This window comes from Alnus glutinosa, chromosome 6, assembly GCF_958979055.1.
Source record: "Alnus glutinosa chromosome 6, dhAlnGlut1.1, whole genome shotgun sequence".
In the NCBI taxonomy this organism is placed as follows: domain Eukaryota; kingdom Viridiplantae; phylum Streptophyta; class Magnoliopsida; order Fagales; family Betulaceae; genus Alnus; species Alnus glutinosa.
Window position 1 is genome coordinate 25,787,000 of NC_084891.1, and position 19,383 is coordinate 25,806,382.

General features: G+C 38.1%; 2 protein-coding genes across 2 annotated transcripts; one reads left to right on the forward strand and one right to left on the reverse strand.

Annotated features, from left to right (window-relative positions):
* Positions 1 to 11,010: 11,010 nt before the first annotated feature.
* LOC133871665 (uncharacterized) lies at positions 11,011 to 12,950 on the reverse strand. The gene is made up of 4 exons (XM_062309092.1): positions 12,859 to 12,950; positions 12,032 to 12,753; positions 11,421 to 11,941; positions 11,011 to 11,304 (listed from the first exon to the last, which is right to left on the reverse strand). The coding sequence occupies exons 1-4, from the start codon at positions 12,948 to 12,950 to the stop codon at positions 11,011 to 11,013; spliced, it is 1,629 nt and encodes a 542-aa protein (XP_062165076.1).
* Positions 12,951 to 13,436: 486 nt separating this feature from the next.
* On the forward strand, positions 13,437 to 15,529 carry LOC133871848 (uncharacterized). Its single transcript, XM_062309289.1, has 2 exons — positions 13,437 to 14,721; positions 14,818 to 15,529. Exons 1-2 carry the CDS (start codon positions 13,596 to 13,598, stop codon positions 15,081 to 15,083), a joined length of 1,392 nt encoding a protein of 463 aa, XP_062165273.1. The 5' UTR covers positions 13,437 to 13,595; the 3' UTR covers positions 15,084 to 15,529.
* The last annotated feature ends 3,854 nt before the right edge of the window (positions 15,530 to 19,383 follow it).

The window sequence follows — 19,383 nt, forward strand, 5'->3', positions numbered from 1 at the left end:
AGATGCCCATAGTTCCAAGTTCCATTAATAATGTGGCTAAAAGGTAAAAAATAAATAAATAAATAAATAAATAAAAATGTGCCCAAGTGTCCTTATCCCAAATAAAAAAATTAAAAATAGAGACAAAAAAAGACCGTACAAGTGGAGCACATTTTTTAAGTTCTTGATTGGTGGGTTTCTTCGTTTAATTAACGCCCACTTGCGCATGAAGTGACTGCCTTTTTGGGGAACAAAGGAAGCGTTGCTCAGGACATTTTCCATATAAAAGAAGAACATTATCTTAATTCCTCCAAATGAAAGGAACATATATAAATTCCCAACCAATAAGATGTAACGTCATGTTTGTTCGTATTGTTCCTTTCCGTCTTTTCACTACTTAAAAAAAAAAAAATGGCCACTTGCAATTCACTACGTCGATGGGGATCATTCACGTGGCGAACTGATAGCCACGTGTCAGCCGCGATGTGAGCGCAGCGTGGCAGATCAAGTTGTTGTGAAATGTGCATTTCGCAACGTGGTTATGCTGTCCACGTCACTACTGGGCCACGTCCCGACACATGGACGACGTGAAATATCCACGTCGATGACGTGTCAGCGACGTGGCCATAACCCACATGGCCAACTTCGGCCACACGTATTAAACCTTATGGCTAACTGTGGCCACGTGAATTTGGACCACGTTGTCACAGTCAGGCACGTGAAACAAATCCACTTGTCCACATGTAGCCACGTGGATTATGGACACGTGGCTGACTGTGGCGATGTGGTCCAAATCCACGTGGCGAAAAATTGGCATTTTTTGTTTTGAAAAATAATTCATTAAATTCATTTTTTTGCAAAATATTTAATAATTTACAATAAATACAAATTTGAACAATATTGCAATAAATATGAATCAAAACAACAATAAATTATTTATAAATAAATGTTATTGTTATTGTTTGTGTACAAAATTATACTATGAATATTCTACAAATCTTCACGGCGGCGTTTTTGGGAATCACAATTTCCCGTACCAGGTGTCGACTCGCCAACGGGCGACTGATGCGCAAGGGACGAGTTAGTAGGTGAGGGTGTCCCAGCAGGAGAGTGCTGGCCCAGAGGCGATGGTGAATACTACCATCCAATGGGCGAGACCGGACCCTGGGGCGACAGCGGCTCATTCGTCGTCGCATTACCTGCAAATAATAAAAAGATTAGAAAATTAATCCATATGCATATTAAGTCCATAGCATTGAGGAAAAATAAGCAGTTTACACAATTATAATCATACCTGCAGAAACACTACCTACGACAGACGATGTACTACCTCCGTTGTGCTGTAGAGAATGCTGAGCAACCGGGCTCGTATGTAATGTCCCCGTGGAGGCAAGAATGGACTCGAAGTGCCTCATACGTTGCTCTAATGCGTCATTCCTATCGGTCTGAGCCCGTAGCAATATCTCCATCACGGCAAGCCTACCATCGTGTACAGGGCAGCTCCGATATGTACACTGTGATGGACCTGCCTGTGAACGAGTGCGGCAGGAATAGGACGTCCCCCGTACAAGAGTAAAGTTCGGCCCAACTTGCCGAACCCTCCCCATGTATTCAGGCTTCCCAAGCGCCTGTTCGTACGCGTCATTTTGTACCCAACACATCGTGTCCTCCGAAACGCTCTGCGTAGCAGCAGGGTCATTCGGTATACTTTGTGTCATCATCTCCTGTATGTTGTTAATATATAATATATATGTAGTCAATATATAAGTTATCACACGCATAACTTATAAATATTAAACGATAAGATTAGTAGCATATGCATAGGACCCGCGTACGCTCGTTCGGGTGACTCCCATCCCCCCTCTTGTGCGTCTTGATGAATGATTCCGCTCAAGTGGGAGGAGTGCCAGAAGTTGTTGCCTGTCGACATCCAAATGAAAAATGAAGATGGAAAATTTTTCAAAATAAATAAAAAATAGGAACATTATTTTTAAAAAACAATTATATACAAATATGATAACAGCTACATGTATATGTCTATACCTCATCGTGATTGAATCTGACATAGCTCTTTGATCTCAAGCAATGGGGAATGTCGTTCTGCTATCGCATCCGCTTCATTCTTTCACAGGCTTCCTACACAATGAACATATATTTAATCATATATTGACACACTAAAATGAGACATTAAATTTTATTGAACAATTATTGAAAATTCACATAATAATAATACAATCAAAGACCTACGTACCCTTTTTTGCTCGGTACATCATTCTCTCAACATATGCTCCACATTTGTTCTGTCATACTTCTCAAAAACTTTAGCAGGCACTCCTGCACGTATAGTCTCAGGCGTGTCGCCGTCTCGAATCTGTAGTTGTGTTTTAAAAGAATGCTTCCACGAACGATGCTTACGTCCCATATCTTGGAACGCTTCGTACTGTGCCTTTTGTTCATCTACAGATATCGAGAGATAAAACTCCTCATGCACATGCAATTTAAACATTAAGTTTATAAGTTCAACAAAAATATAACCCTAAGTTTAATAAATAAATAACACAAATTAATCAAAATACGAATGTGTATTGAAACATCTATATTAAACATATATACCATCAGCGCCTGCCACATAGCCTTCTTTAACTGTTTATCTACCCTCAGTCATTCGTCCCGCATATGCACGTAGGAGCCACTCCTTACAATATTCCCTATACTGCGCCTAAATCGGTTACAGGCTCGTCCAACGGGTTGTGTCGCCACATTGTACTGCAGTACAACCTTTTTCCCCCCTAGGGAACACCCAATTCCTCTCAGGGTCCCTAATCACCTCATAATAAATGCTCCTATCTGGATTATACCCTAAGCAAATAAAATAAAATACTTAAGTTAACATAATAAAAAATAAATAAAGATAAACTTAGATAGATGTATATTATTTCAAACTTCATATTAATTTCATACATATTCAGGAATTTAATGATGTATAAATATGTACTTACTCATCAACCGAACCTGTTCTGGCTATAGGCGATGGGTCGCAGGGTCATCTGCACACTCGTCACCATCCCTTGCCAGGAGCGGCTACTGACTATCGTCTGGAGGCATATCCTGGGGGCTATCGGGGGGCGACTAGTCAGGACCCAACATCGCAAAGTCACCCTCATGAGACATCTGGCTCTCCCCCATATCCAGCCCCCCCGGAGCTGGCATTTGGCTCTTCCCCAGAGTCGTCATCTGGCTCTTATCCAGTTGGGTCAGCGGGAACCTGTAATCTTGTGTCTCATTATCAGGTCCACATGGATGGGGCCCAAACCAAGGAAGGTCCGTACGGCATAGTATACCAAGGGCTATTCAATTCTCGATGACCCTCTCGGACTTAGTGTCGAGCCACATGACCTGATGAGGTGATTCCTAGCTGCGAGATTGTCGGCGGCATGGAATATGGAGAAGAAGAATATCTAGCAAAGCCAGACTGTGAGTGCTCTGGCTAGTACCCCGGCATACCCGAGGGTAATGGCCTATAAGCGTCATCTCTGTGGTGTGGCGCAGCATACAGTGACCCATGTGGCGTGGACGTGGACGGCACGGGCATGCGTGGTGCCCGGTGTGTACAAGGATGAGGTCTCCGATCCATTGAAACATGCGAACAATGTTAGGCAACGAATTAGACATGTTAATGCATATAATTACCCACATATATATTAATAACGAACGTGTATACAATAAGATTTATTCATTTTGGTCAACGCACTTATTAATTTCTATACGTTACAAATTATGTAATAGAATTAAAGTGAATTGTACCAGCAAAAAATATTTATTCATCCAATGGGTGCTTCAAACGGATCTATATCGGGTCTGTCGTGCTCGAATTCATCATTCATATCATATAGGTTACCATTGGTTAATACTAGCGGCTCACACTCGTGATAGGTTGCACATGCATCATGACTCCCTTCACCCTAACCAACGTCGTACACGTTACTGAGTTTAGTTCTCACGGCACAAACCCAATCTGGATTCCTTTCATCTTCGATGTAAAACACTTGGTTAACCTGAGATGTCAACACGTAAGGCTCATCAGTTATAAGCTCTCCCCTGTGGACAAGGTGATTGAAGTTGACAAACATTAGGCCCATAGTCGTCTATCTTGAATCCCTTGTCTCTCGTGGGGTCCGCAATTGCATTTAAATATTATAATGAGTTGAAAAAAAGCAGCCATAGGGTTAAAATTTCGCATTCAGTATATAGATGTCCATACTGTCCAGGACATCTATATACAGTCTGTCCTAGGAAAAGAAATCCATATCACCTCTTTAAGAAGCTTCTCCAATATGCTTCTGGCGTTGGTAGTTCAAAAAAAAAAAAAAAACATTGCAGACCATTATAAGCAGGTCTGCAGGTGCTAGAACCGTAGAAGATGGCATTGAGTATGATTAAAAAAAAAAACCTGCAAGGATCCCTATATACCTGCAGATCGCCACCCCGTTCATCCCCACCCGCCCAGCACAGGTGCAAGGGGTTTTTCACAGGGTGCGGGGTCAAAAAATTCCCATCCCTGCCCCCCCACCCCATGCTCAGCCCTAGCTGCACCCATCTTCCGCTTCTTCCGTTTCTTCTTACTTGCATTCTCATTCCCAAATGTAATTCCGTCCAACTATTGAAGAATTTCGTCCCCGCATGGCACAATTGGGAGCACATTCTAATTCTTCAGTACCATTAAACGTTCTTCTGTTCAGCCGCCACAGATGCTCTGTTGGCAATTATCTCATGTGCCCCATATAACAAAATTTTCGGTCGTGTTTCAGATATTTAGACCTTGTTGAATGCATACAACAAGGACATGCCTTCACACCCCTGTTAGGCTACCCGGACAAATATGTATATGCCGACAAGTCATTTATTGTCCACATCAACTAAGCTCGCATATTAAAAATATCATTCTTGGAAGCATCAAATGCGCGTACCCCTACATTCCACAGTTCTTGTAACTCATCTATCAATGGCTGAAGGTATACATCGATATCTATACCAGGTGAGCTCAGGCCAGGGATAACCAGTGATAGTATGAAGGACGGTATGTTTCATGCACATCAAATGAGGTAAATTATACAGTACAAGCAATACGGACCAAGTGTTGTGGGATGTGCTTATGTTCCCAAAATGATTAAATCTATCATATGTTAAACCAAGCCACACGTTCCTACTGTCTAATGATGAGTGCCAAATATTGTGTATTTGGACCCCTTAATTTGCACTAGTTAGACCTTTAGCCTTGTTATTTTCTAATGTTTTGGTTAGTTTTTGTGTTTTCTGTTTCTGCAGGACAATAAGAGAGGAATGACAAATTTCATAAGGAAATAGCTGGAAATTCGGAGACCCTGACAAGTCGATCGATCGAACTTAAAATTCGATCGATCGAATATTTGCCCGAAGTCGATCGATCGAATTAAAAGTCGATCGATCGAATTTTCCCAGAAACTGCTTTTGCAGAGCGCGCCAGAACGCCCAATCAGAAGCCAAAAAGCAGTCCTCCCTCTGATTTCCGCTGCAGAACACGCTGGTTTCGTGTTTGTGGTTGTCTCTAGCTGTAGAGGAACCCTAGAGGAGGGTAGATGAGTCATTTCTTGCCATGGCTTGCTTCTATAAAAGCCATAGCCCTCCCCTTGTTGAAGAAGAAAGAATGGAGAGTAGGATAGAGCAGAAACTTTGTAGTTAGTTTTAATTTCGTGCTTATTGTAGTAGTTTATTTTCAGATACTTTCTCTTTGTAGAGCTTTTCTTTCATTTCCATGGTTGTTCATCATTTTCTTGTGGTGTTCTTAGTCATGGAAGGCTAGTAACCTCAACTAGGGTTGAGGATGAAACCTTTCCATTGATAACACTCACAACCTTGCTGTACCACTTGCACATTTAATGATATATCATTTTAGTTGTTCAAGTTCCATTCATTTAAAGCTTTATCTTTTGCAATGAATGTGGTTAGTGGTGGATAGAGGACATTTTATGTGTTTCAACCGACCAATACATTGTTTTATCGGTTTGAATGATGATATCCATTGTGATTGAATGATACATTGGATGTTTTGATTTCAATCGGTACTCTTTGTGATTTGTCAATGTGTTGGATTCATTTAATGGTCCTTGGGTTTATGGTTAACAAACTTGAATAACACCCTAAGCTTAATGTTCTTTGGGTGTTCAAGTGGGAACCAAGAGTGTGAGTTGTAGGATTTGGTTTGGTGAATTCCTTAACCTTAGTTCATTTTATTTTACATATTTCATTACATCTCTTTCATTTAGTCTTTTGTTCTTGAATCAAGTCTCAAACCTTTGGAACTAGGTTAAGATGAGGTTGATTAAGCAAGATACCAATATTTGACCATTTCCCTGTGGGATCGACCTCGCACTTGCATAACATTATATTGCAAAACGATTCGTGCACTTGCGAGTACTATTTAAAACACACATCATCTAACATAAAATCTGGATGTAAATTGTCGAATGATATCCATGCTTCCCCGTCGGCCGAATGCCTCAGTACGCCATCTACAGTGTGGCCTTCTGCATGCCACCTCATATAGGGTGCAGTATGTTCCAACATGAAAAGCCTCTGTAGCCGTGGGATGAGTGGAAACTACCACAACACCCTCACTGAACGTTTTTTCCTCGATGATATGGGCTCACCATCCTCGTCTAGATGATTGTCATCCTTCCACTTAGATTCTCCACATACAATATATGAATCTAAGTCCTTATTGTCTTTCTAGAATAACATACAGTTATTACGGCACACCAGAATCTTCTTATACCTGAGCCCATGTCATTGAGAAACTTCTTTGCTTCATACGTATTACCTGGCAGAGTTTCATCACAAGGAGGCAGCAATTGATTCATAAACTCAAGAATATCTGAGAAAATTTTGTTACTAATACCTCCAACGCACTTCAAGTTGTACATGTGTACAGTAGCATTCAATTTACTATGCTTGGTACCTGGGTAAAGTGGCTTCTCGGCAATCCTTAGCAATTCGTAGTACTTTAATGCGTCCCATCCAGTAGCTCCTTCACTAACTGTCTGCGGCTGCCTATTGACGTCTTCCTTAACATCGTGCATGTCGAAGGCATCACTTAACATGACATGCATGTCGCCACCATATTCTGTGCCTTCACCCTGTTCTGTGCTTCCAGCCGTCGCATCTGTGACCACAGGATTCGAATACCGACCAGGAACAGGTCCACTAATCCTTCTCACACCGTTCATATACCACAAAATGTATCCCGAGGTCATTCCCCTTCCCTTTGTCAGGTGGGCAAGAACGTAATCTTGGGGTAGCGCTGGTTATTTCGACAGGACTTACATGGACAGTAAATTTTACCATTGGCGGTCGTACAGTTACTAATGGCAAATGCTACAAACGCTTTACACACGTCATTATACTGTGTTGTACCCCTACATGCTGACATCCAAGACTTGTCCATATTTCTCTGTATGTGAATTAACAAACCGAAACAAATTAAGATTTTTAATTTGAGCAATTAAAATGCTTAAATTTATTAAAGTAAAAAACTTATAAAAATAAAAAAAATAAAAAAAATAAAAAAAAGAAAAGAAAAAAAAGATGGCCGTCGCTATTGTTTAAATTAATGTTTGTTTTAAACTATTGATTCCGCATATTATTTTAAATATGCATGGTCCACGCGGTTTAATTTTTTTTTTCTCGAAGATAGTAAAATTCATCTATATTCATAGCACCTTAAAATTTTTAGAACCTTCTCACATCAACAATTAAACTTATAAAAAAAAAAAAAAAAGTAAGAACGTGGCCGATTAAAGTGTTCGAATTTGGCGTTTGTTTTAAACTATGGATTCAACATATTATTTTAAATATGCATGATCCTGTCAGTTTTTTTTTCGAAGACAGTAAAATTCATCTATATTCATATCATCTTAAAATTTTTAGAACCTTTTCACATCAACAATTAAACTTTTTTTTTTAGAAAAAAAGAAAAAGGGGTAAAAACGTGGCCAATTAAAGTGTTTGAATTTGGCGTTTGTTTTAAACTGTAGTTTCCGTATATTGTTTTTATATATGCATATGTGGATTTTTTTTTCTTCTAAATATACCAAATTCTTCTTATAAATCTGTAATCTTCTCACATCAACAGTTAAAGTTAAAAATGAAAGAGAAAAACATATTCGTCGCTATTGGTTATTTATGACATTTGTTTTAAATTTTTTATTACAAATATTATTGTAATTGGTGGACGGTGAAAAATTTGTTTAAAATTTGGTTCCCAAAAAACAACACAATTTATATATATTAGTAGCGCAACCTTTTTTTTTTAATTAAAATTTATATATATTCATAATAGAAATTATTGATTACAATTTTCAATTTTAATTTTAGTTTGTCATTGCTGGTTACGAACATATTTTTATAAAGTTAAAATGTTGGCGAATTTGTTTTTTTTCCCAAAATTCATAATAGCACCCCAAATTCACAATAACACACTAAAATATATCACAAATCTTCTCATATCAACAATTAACCCCCCCCCCCCCCCCAAAAAAAAAAAAAACAACACAGAAAATGATAGTAACATAGTAACAAAAAAAAAAAAAAATCACGTTAAAATATTACAACATCTACATAATGACCAACCCCAGCAAACACAACAAAAATCAGTAACATTGCATGAAAAAAAAAAATTTGAGAAAAAAAGTCTACAAGTATATATTCTATATTTCCATGTACCGAAAAAGAAAAAAAATTATAAAAATATCAAAACAAATACATTAAAATATACCAAGTTCATTATAACAAAAAAATCAAGACAAAAATATAGAAATTACTCACAGTGTATTGTAGTGTAAGGATGGTTGCTTGTGTGTGTACCTCCATTTTTGGAGAAAAAAAAAATCGTTAAAACTGTGTAAACCGAGAAAGAGGGGGAATTGAGCTGAGAGAGAGTGAGAGAAAACACTAATAGGGGCTGTGTCGTCAGCCGGAGGTGGTTGCTGGATGGTAGGCCTTTTAGGTTAGAGAGAGAGCAGGAGAAATAGAGTGCTGAGAGAGAGAGAGAGAGAGAGAGAGAGAGAGAGAAGATGAGTAAGAGTGAGAGGGAGTGGACGGTGGAGATGGTCGCCGGAGGGGAGGTCGAACGCGCGGTGGTGGTGGGAGGGGGACAGTTGTGCTGAGAGAGAGAGAGAGAGAGAGAGAGAGAGAGAGAGAGAGAGAGAGATGGGTAGCTACCCATTTAAAATATCTTATTTTTTGAATTACTTTTTTTTCAAAATTTTAATTATTATTATTAATTTTTTTTTTAAGGTAGGTGGTGCGCGTAGAATTGTCCTGCGCAGCGTGCCTGGCCCAATATTTGCCACGTGGCGAATGGGCGACATGCCCATTGTATGACGTGGGAGTAAACACATGGCTATTGTGCCACGTGTTATTTAACCACGTCAATCATTGTATAATATTTTATATAAATTTAAAATACTTTATATATATTGTATTTGTAATACACAAATACAAGCCCTAACTCTAAAATTAAACCCTAAACCCTAACCCTAAGTATATTTACTATACATAGCACTAAACTATGGTACATTAGAATTCAATAAATTAAATATACCTAGAAAAAGTATGTATGTTGAAATATATAAAGTAATATAAATTTTTTAACATGAATAATTTAAAAATGTATATATATAGTACACAAAAGTGTCATTTAGCCACGTCACTCACTGTACTTATAATATTTTATATAAATTTAAAATACTTTATATATATATATATATTGTATTTGTAATACACAAATACAAACCTTAATCGTAAGTGTAAGTGTATATACTATACATAGTACTAAACCCTAAGCCCTAAAACATAAACTCTAACCCTAAAACTAAACCCTAAACCCTAACTCTAAGTATATATACTATATATAGCACTAAACTAGGGTACGTTAGAATTCAATAAATTAAATATACCTAAAAAAAGTATATATGTTGAAATATATAAAATGATATAAATTTTTTAATATGAATAATTTAAAAATGTATATATATAGTACACAAAAGTGTCATTTAGCCACGTCACTCACTGTACGTATAATATTTTATATAAATTTAAAATACTTTATATATATATTGTATTTGTAATACACAAATACAAACCCTAACCGTAAGTATATATACTATACATAGTACTAAACCCTAAGCCCTAAAACATAAACCCTAACTCTAAGTATATATACTATATATAGCACTAAACTAGGGTACGCTAGAGTTCAAAAATTAAATATACCCAAAAAAAGTATATATGTTGAAATATATAAAGTAATATAAATTATTTAACGTGACTAATTTAAATATATATATATATATATAGTACACAAAAGTAAACTCTAACTATATATACGTATGCATACTATATATAGCACAAATATAAGGTTAGGGTATATAAATATTATATGTACAACATTATGTATATATGTCAATTAATTGGAAGTTAATTGGCATATATTTTTTGAAGTATTTAAATAGTATACAAATGTAAACTCTAATCCTATAGTATATATACTATATATAGTATTAAACTAGGATTAGAGTTCAATAAATAAAATATACTCATAAAAGTATATATGTTGAATTAATTAAGTAGTATTAATTTGTTAAAGTATAAAGTTGATATATATATATATATATATAGTACAAATCTAGGGTTAGGGTAAGGGGCGAAACCAGGAATTAGTTTGTGGGGGGGCCGAACCTAAATAAATAAATAAATATATATAGTCCAATGTGCGCCCGCTTGTAAAATTATAATAAAAAAAAAAACAAGTCCTAATAAACAGTTAAACTTAACTTCATAGTAAACCATAAGTTATAACTGTATACAAAAGTTACATGTCTATAAAATCATACTTAAAAATAACTTTTCTTCCGAATACAAAAGTGTTCTAGTTTGCTATAGACATGTACAAAAAAAAAATCCAAAAAAGAACTTCATATCTCCTTCGAATTGTGCTCAACGTCGACGGTCTTTCATGGAATAAAACTCATCCATTATCATCTCTGTAGTGAAATCCTTAGCAATTTCTTTCTCGATATAAACTACCAAATTATCTGCTAGAAACTCATCTTCCATTCTACTACGTAATCTAGTTTTTACAAGTTTCATGGCAGAAAATGATCGTTCAATAGTAGCGGTAGAAACAGGGAGAGTCAACACTAGACGAATCAACCTGTCAATCAAATTATAAATCTTCGATTTTCCTAAAATTGCTAATCCCCTGCACAACTCAGATAAAGTGGACATATTCTGAAAATCTGAATGTTTTGGCATACAAGCTTATAATGATCCAATTGAAATCTCAAAATGATTTTCTTTTGCTCGGTAAAATCTCGAGGATAGAACTTCTCAACTAAGCTGCATACATCATCGATCTTAAATGATTTGTATGCATCTTGAGGGCTTAAAGCGGCACTAAGACGAAGAAGTTCCACTGCATGCTCACTAAATCTATTATCTAGTTCTTGCAATTGGAAGTCTATTGCAGCAATAAATACATCAATTATAAAATGATGCTCAATTGTCATGAAAGATTCTTCATTTTGGCGACATGATCTACCTCGAGCTCTAGTGTAACGAGCATTCATATCAGGAACATCAATTTCATTTTTTTCACAAAATGATTTAACAGTATCAAGGAAATGCTCACACTTTTCATTTCTCAAATTCTGAAGAAGTGATTTTGTAGTTGAAACTAATTTCATGGCATTTAAAATGTCTTGAGAATTTTGTTGCAAAGCTCGACAAAGACAATTAGTAAATCCCATAATCTTTTTCATCAAATGCAATATCAAAACAAATTCAAATGATGTTAATACCATATAAGCCGCTTCAGAATCACCGCGCTGAGAATAGTTGGTTCCCTCCTTTGAGATAGTTTCGAGAACTGAACAAGTAGTATGAAACATTCTTATCAAGCTACAAACAGAATTAAAATGAGAAGACCATCGAGTATCTCCAGGTCATTGCAAAGTACCAATTTGGTTGGCCCCCCTTCCAGTCTCAATTTCATTAGAAGCAATCATACTTTCAATCTCAGCAACTTGAGCAGATTGCAATTCATCATTGCGTTTTGAAGAACCAACAACAATGTTGATAATAAAATTCAAATTCTCAAAGAATTGATGAACAGATTTTGCTTCTCTAGATGCTGCAACCAAAGCTAATTGTAGCTTATGAGCAAAGCAATGCACATAATATGCATATGGACATTCTCTAAGAAATAAAACTTGTAGCCCATTCCATTCTCCACGCATATTACTACCTTCATCATATCCCTGACCACGAATATTCTGAATTTTGAGGTCGTTACAAGAAAGGACATCACATATCTTCTTTTTTAAAGTTAATGCAGTAGTATCTTTGACATGGACAATATGAAAGAATCTCTCTCGAATAAAACCATATTTATCAACAAATCTCAAAATGATTTCCATTTGCTCCCTTTTTGACTCATCCCGAGCTTCATCAACAAGAATGCAAAATTTAGCATCCCCAATTTCTTTGCGAATCACATCTCGTACTTTAGTTGCAAAGATATGCAAAATTTCTTTTTGAATTTGAGGTGATGTATATTTGGCATTCCGTGGAGCATTTGTCAACACAACTCCATCAACTTTATCATTAAAAGTTGCAAAAAACTTTATCAATTCAATGAAGTTACCTTGATTTTTTGAGTCAGAGCTTTCATCATGACCTCTGAATGCACATGGTTGAAATGCTAGCCATCAAACACTATCTATTGAGGTTTTCAGCCGCAATCGATTATTCTCTATTTCTTGTGATGATTGTTTTTCAATCAACTTCCCAATATGCAGTGAATAATTCTTAAGATCTTCACAACATTTCACAGCAATTTTATGTGGTGAATTTGGATCTGTCCCCACATGCCCCATTAAAGGACAATTCATTCCATCGTTCACCTTTTTCCAATTCTTAAAACCTTTCACTGTAAATGTATCTTGTTGGGGATAAATCCCACTCAACCCGATCCAAAGAGAAGATTCAAAAGTCAAATAGGTCCAAACAGATAAGAATAATGATCATATCAGAGGTCTAAGAAGATATCAGATCAGAAGTCTAAGAAGATGTCAGATCAGAAGTCTAAGAAGATATCAGATTGGAAGTCGTCTAAGAAGATATCAGATTGGAAGTCTAAGAAGGTATCCAATTAGAAGTCTAGTAAAGGATTGAAGTCCAATTAGAACTCGGACAGCAGTTCTAAATCAACAAGGAGCAGGAGTCCTAATCCAGGTTTGACTCCACCTCTATGCCTATAAATAGGCCCATACCCCAGGTATAAACTAAGTCTCAATTTTTATGCATAGAGCATTATTTCTCTCACAGAAGCTAACTTAGGCATCGGAGCGGGACCCCCGGAAGGGTCCCTAGGTTTTGTTGTTTTGCAGAGTTATTAAGAAGCGTGAAGAACATCAAAGGAACGTGCAGATTCACACCATACCGGAAACTGTACCAACAGTTTGGCGCCGTCTGTGGGAAACGATTATTCGTTCCTCATAAAAAAAAAAAGAAGATCCAGCATGGTGATGAACACACGTTCCGGAAGCCAGACCAATCGACAGCCCGTGGCCCCACAGGAACCGGCTATTCAGAATAATTTGCAGCCTCCACCGAACCCTCCCCCGGGGGGTGGAGATCAAGATCGCATAGCAGCGTTGGAAGCCCAGATTGAAGACTTAAATGCAGAATTGTTACGCATGAGGACGAGACAGCCCAATCCCGAGATGAACAGGGATGAGCGTGAGGAAGAAGATCACAATAGCAACATTAATCCTCGGAGGGAGGATGACCGTCAAGGAAATCTGAGCAGAATTATTGCCGAGCTGGAGAGAAGGTGCACGGACATGGAGATGGAAAGAAAGGACAAAGGCAGATCCGTAATGGTGGACAAGCTCCTAATGGGTACAGACTCACCCTTCACCAGACGGGTGGCAGACTATCAGCTTCCCGATAAGTTTAAGGTACCCCAAATTCTAAGTTATGCAGGAGACAGAGATCCCTTGGATCACCTAGAGAATTTCAAAGCTCATCTAGACCTTCACGGGACACCCGATGAAGTAGCATGTCGGGCCTTCCCTCTTACTCTTTCGGGGAATGCCCGAGACTGGTTCAGGAAGCTGCCCCCGAATTCTGTTGATCAGTTCAAGGAATTGTCCAAGATATTCCTAACGGAGTTCTTGGCTTTCCGGACAAGGAAGAAGCCTTCGGGATATTTGCTATCATTGCACCAGCAAGGCAATGAGAGTCTTAAGGAGTTTATGGCTCGGTTCAACCGAGAGAAGGCTACGGTCGAAGATCCGACCGAGGATATGATTTTTGCTGCCATTTATCAGGGAATTTCACCCGAGGAGCCTTTGATGAAGAAGTTGATCCGGAAGCAACCGAGTACCTTGCAGGGCCTCATGGATAAGGTAGAAGAATTCATCAATCAGGAAGAGACGCTGAAGTCTATGGCCAGTTCTAGACTACCCCGAGAGACAGCCCCAGAAAAGAAAAGGAAAGAACTCAAGAAAGCTGATTGGGAAGAGCAGAGGCAGGTAAAGAAGTTCAAAGATTACAACTTTACACCTCTCAATGCCGAGATATCAGAAGTCCTCATGGAGATCAAGAGAGATCCGGCGTTTCGGGAACCACAAAAGATACCAGGTGATCCTCCTTATAAGAATGCAGGGAAGTATTGTGATTTCCATAAACAAGCAGGTCATTACACCGAGGGGTGCGTAACCCTAAGGTTGTTAATAGAAGAATTCATAAAGAATGGCAAGCTAGTTCGGTTCTTGGGAGAGCGACGGAACCATCCAGGAAATAACAGGCCTCGGAATCATCAGGACTATCAGCCCCGAGATCAACAGCCACGGGATTATTATCCCCGAGACCGTCCTCAGCTAGACGAAAGGCCTCAAGAGAATGCTCCCCGAGATGACATAGAAAGAAGAGAGGACCGAAGAAGCAGAAGCCCACAGCATAGAGAGCCGAGGCAACAACAGTATCTGCCCGTGATCCCATAAAAAGGACTCTCGGGAATTTCAGGCTTGCTTTTATTTTTTAGTATTTATATTTGCAAAGAACTAGAATTTTATTTTTAATTCAGACTAGACAGAAAATTCCCCAGATTTTGGGAATAAGTATTTTCAGAATAAATGAATAAAGCTGACTTAAGCATCGGAGTGTTCCCGGTCTAAGGACCAGGAACCCGTTGATGTTGTTTCTTTTGCAGGGAAAAACTCTCGGATCAGTCCTAGCCGAGAGTCTCGGATCAGTTCTAGCCGAGATCAAGAAGAAAGGGGGGTCGTCTCGGATCAGTCCCAGCCGAGAGTCTCGGATCAGTCCTAGCCGAGATCAAGAAGAAAGGGGGGTCGTCTCGGATCAGTCCCAGCCGAGAGTCTCGGATCAGTCCTAGCCGAGATCAAGAAGAAAGGGGGGTCGTCTCGGATCAGTCCTAGCTGAGACCAAAACTTCTCGGATCAGTCCTAGCCGAGAAGGAGCCTCTCGGATCAGTCCTAGCCGAGAGCAAGAACAACTTCTCGGATCAGTCCTAGCCGAGAAGGAGCCTCTCGGATCAGTCCTAGCCGAGAGCAAGAAAAACTTCTCGGATCAGTCCTTGCCGAGAAGGAGCCTCTCGGATCAGTCCTAGCCGAGAGCAAGAACAACTTCTCGGATCAGTCCTTGCCGAGAAGGAGCCTCTCGGATCAGTCCTAGCCGAGAGCAAGAACAACTTCTCGGATCAGTCCTTGCCGAGAAGGAGCCTCTCGGATCAGTCCTAGCCGAGAGCAAGAACAACTTCTCGGATCAGTCCTTGCCGAGAAGGAGCCTCTCGGATCAGTCCTAGCCGAGAGCAAGAACAACTTCTCGGATCAGTCCTTGCCGAGAAGGAGCCTCTCGGATCAGTCCTAGCCGAGAGCAAGAACAACTTCTCGGATCAGTCCTTGCCGAGAAGGAGCCTCTCGGATCAGTCCTAGCCGAGAGCAAGAACAACTTCTCGGATCAGTCCTTGCCGAGAAGGAGCCTCTCGGATCAGTCCTAGCCGAGAGCAAGAACAACTTCTCGGATCAGTCCTTGCCGAGAAGGAGCCTCTCGGATCAATCCTAGCCGAGAGCAAGAAGAAACTTCTCGGGGGGTCAGATTTAACCCTCGGGTTTTGCAGGTTAGCAGGTTTTCAGAAGGAGACAAAGATCGGGTTTCCTTAGACATGGAATTCCCATTATTCAAGCAAGCTTCGGATAAGGGAATTGGGGGGTAACTGTTGGGGATAAATCCCACTCAACCCGATCCAAAGAGAAGATTCAAAAGTCAAATAGGTCCAAACAGATAAGAATAATGATCATATCAGAGGTCTAAGAAGATATCAGATCAGAAGTCTAAGAAGATGTCAGATCAGAAGTCTAAGAAGATATCAGATTGGAAGTCGTCTAAGAAGATATCAGATTGGAAGTCTAAGAAGGTATCCAATTAGAAGTCTAGTAAAGGATTGAAGTCCAATTAGAACTCGGACAGCAGTTCTAAATCAACAAGGAGCAGGAGTCCTAATCCAGGTTTGACTCCACCTCTATGCCTATAAATAGGCCCATACCCCAGGTATAAACTAAGTCTCAATTTTTATGCATAGAGCATTATTTCTCTCACAGAAGCTAACTTAGGCATCGGAGCGGGACCCCCGGAAGGGTCCCTAGGTTTTGTTGTTTTGCAGAGTTATTAAGAAGCGTGAAGAACATCAAAGGAACGTGCAGATTCACACCATACCGGAAACTGTACCAACATATCTGATCCTGGACGACTTGTTAATTTCTTAGCAAAAATGTAACATGGATGACAAAAGATAGCATCCTTTGATTCCGAATATTCCAACCAAGTTGACTATGTCTGAAACCAAGAAGCTTGAAATCGACGACGATGATTCTTCGGTCCTGAAACTGGATATTCTGTAGGTTTAAGAATAGGTTGACATGGGTCAGCTTTAAGATAAGCACGTCGCATTTCATCTTGTAAGTTTACAAGAAATTCCCATATTTGTGGACGTTTTCCTGGATCACGTTGCAAAGAGGTGGCATCAATTTCTTCAGGAATGATTCTTGGACATTTGGAAGGCCGTTCATCAATCACTGAAGCATTAAGATCCGTTGCTAATGATCTATTTAAAGGTGTATCACTATTAACCTCTGAATGACTCGCATATTTTTTCTTAAAGAATGAATCGATTGTTTTTTGTCTGCTCATATTTTTCTAAGCTGTAAGAAAAATTTATAGATTAATAAATTAACCAAAAAATACCTACAAATATAAGATTTTTATTAGAATTTTTTTTACTTATAATAGTTCTTATTAGCATTAACAACCAAAAAAGTAACAAAAAATTAACTAAATCAAAAAACCCATCAAATTATAAGGAAAAAAAATTCAATAATCAAAGTAACTATTAAAAATCTTAATTTAGCCAAAATAACAAACACAAAAAAAATATAAACTACTTGACAAATAAACTAAGCACAATTAATAGGGTACGAGAAAAATGAGTACCTTCCAGTGAAGCAATGTTATCTTGAGCTTAAGGAGTTTCTTAAAAACAAATCAAAGACAATAATGTGCTAGCTGAATGCTGCAAACCAATAAAAAAAAAGAAAAAAAAAAGAAAAAAAAAGAAGGCATACTTAATTTTCTTTTTTTGTGTATTTATTTTGTAAGCTTCTTAAGAATTCTATCTAGACTAAATATTGGAAAAAAATCAAATTAAATAATAAAAACAAATATAAAATTTTTTTATCATTCAAAGATAAATATTAACAAAGCATATTTGATTAATTGATTATTTTTTTACATTAATCACATAATCATATTTGAAATTTTAATCATTTGATTCCTAAAGAAATAAAAAAATAAAATCTCATATCTAAAATCAAAACCTTCCAGAACGTCTAACAAATCTATTGGTCTTTTTTGAAAAAAAATCTATTGGTCTCTTTTGAAAAAATCTCTCCCTGTCTCCCCAGTCCTCACGGTCCCACCCATGGTTAATGGTTTGATAGTCCCACGCATGACGCATCAAAGCATTGAAATCATTCGGTCAAAGTGGGTTTTTCAGTTTTTCTAATTTACACTTTCTAGGACTTTCTAAGCTCTATCATTCTGGCTTCCACAAAAGACAAATCCACAATATTTCTCATTTGAGTCATTTCCTCAATTTCATTTCTCCCCTACGCCTCCCTCCCTCAAAGTCTCAGACTCTCAAACTGTCAAACACAATATTTCCTCATCTCACTCCTCTCTCAAACACAGCATAGAAAAAAAATGGCGTAGATACTAGAGCAGATAACTCACGTTTGTGACGTCTCAGTGGTTCATAGTGATAGAAGACAGTGTCTCGAGGCTAGATGGACAGCCTGGACCGCGCGCTGGACGCTGGTGGTGGTGCGACGCAGCGTCGGGTGCGTGGAAGACGGTGGATGCACAGCCTCTCAGTCTCAGATCTCAGTTCTCTCCCCTCTAAGCCTCGGTATTTTCAGGACTGAACCACAACATTTTTTTTTTTCTTTTTTTTGGGGTTTGGGTGATACTTTTGACAGAGAGTTAGTGAGAAAAATTTGAAGGAGTTAGAAAACTGAAAAGCAATTTGGTTTGCCCCCTTTTCTCTTGTGGAGTGTGATTTTTTTTTTTATTGACATTTCAGTGATTACACATTTGCCGTGTGGGGAGGATTTGATTGTTGTCTCATGTCTGGTTATTTTTTTTTCCCTAGGACCTATCTGCTGCGTACTGCGTAGCTGTGGTTTTTTTTTTTTTCCTTGTTTTTGGTATGGCTTGCTGCTGTTGTTGGTTTTTTTTAAAATTATTATTATTATGATTTTTTTTTTTTTTTAAGATTTAAGTGCCAGAACGACAGGCTTGAGGATAATTTTTTTTTTTTTTAAGAAAAAAAAATTAGGGGGGGTTGAATTCATTTTTTGCAGGGGCCATTAGTGCATTAATAAAAAATAAAAAATAAATAAAATTTAGAAGTCAATTTTTTTTTGGGGGGGGGCCATAACCCCCCCCACCCTCCAACGTGCCTCCGCCCCTGGTAACTTAGGGTATATAGATAGTATATATACATTATGTAAATAATATTAACCCTCAAGTTGACATATATATTTTTTAAAGCATATATTTTGTATGTGTATATAGTACACAAATGTAAACAGGGACGGAGCCAGACATTTTAATGGGAGGGGGCCAAATAAATTTTTTTCTTAAGTAAAGGTTAAAGTATGAATATATATTAAGGCAAATTTTAAGTAAATTAAACATAACCCAGTTTTGATATTTTTATTATTCCCT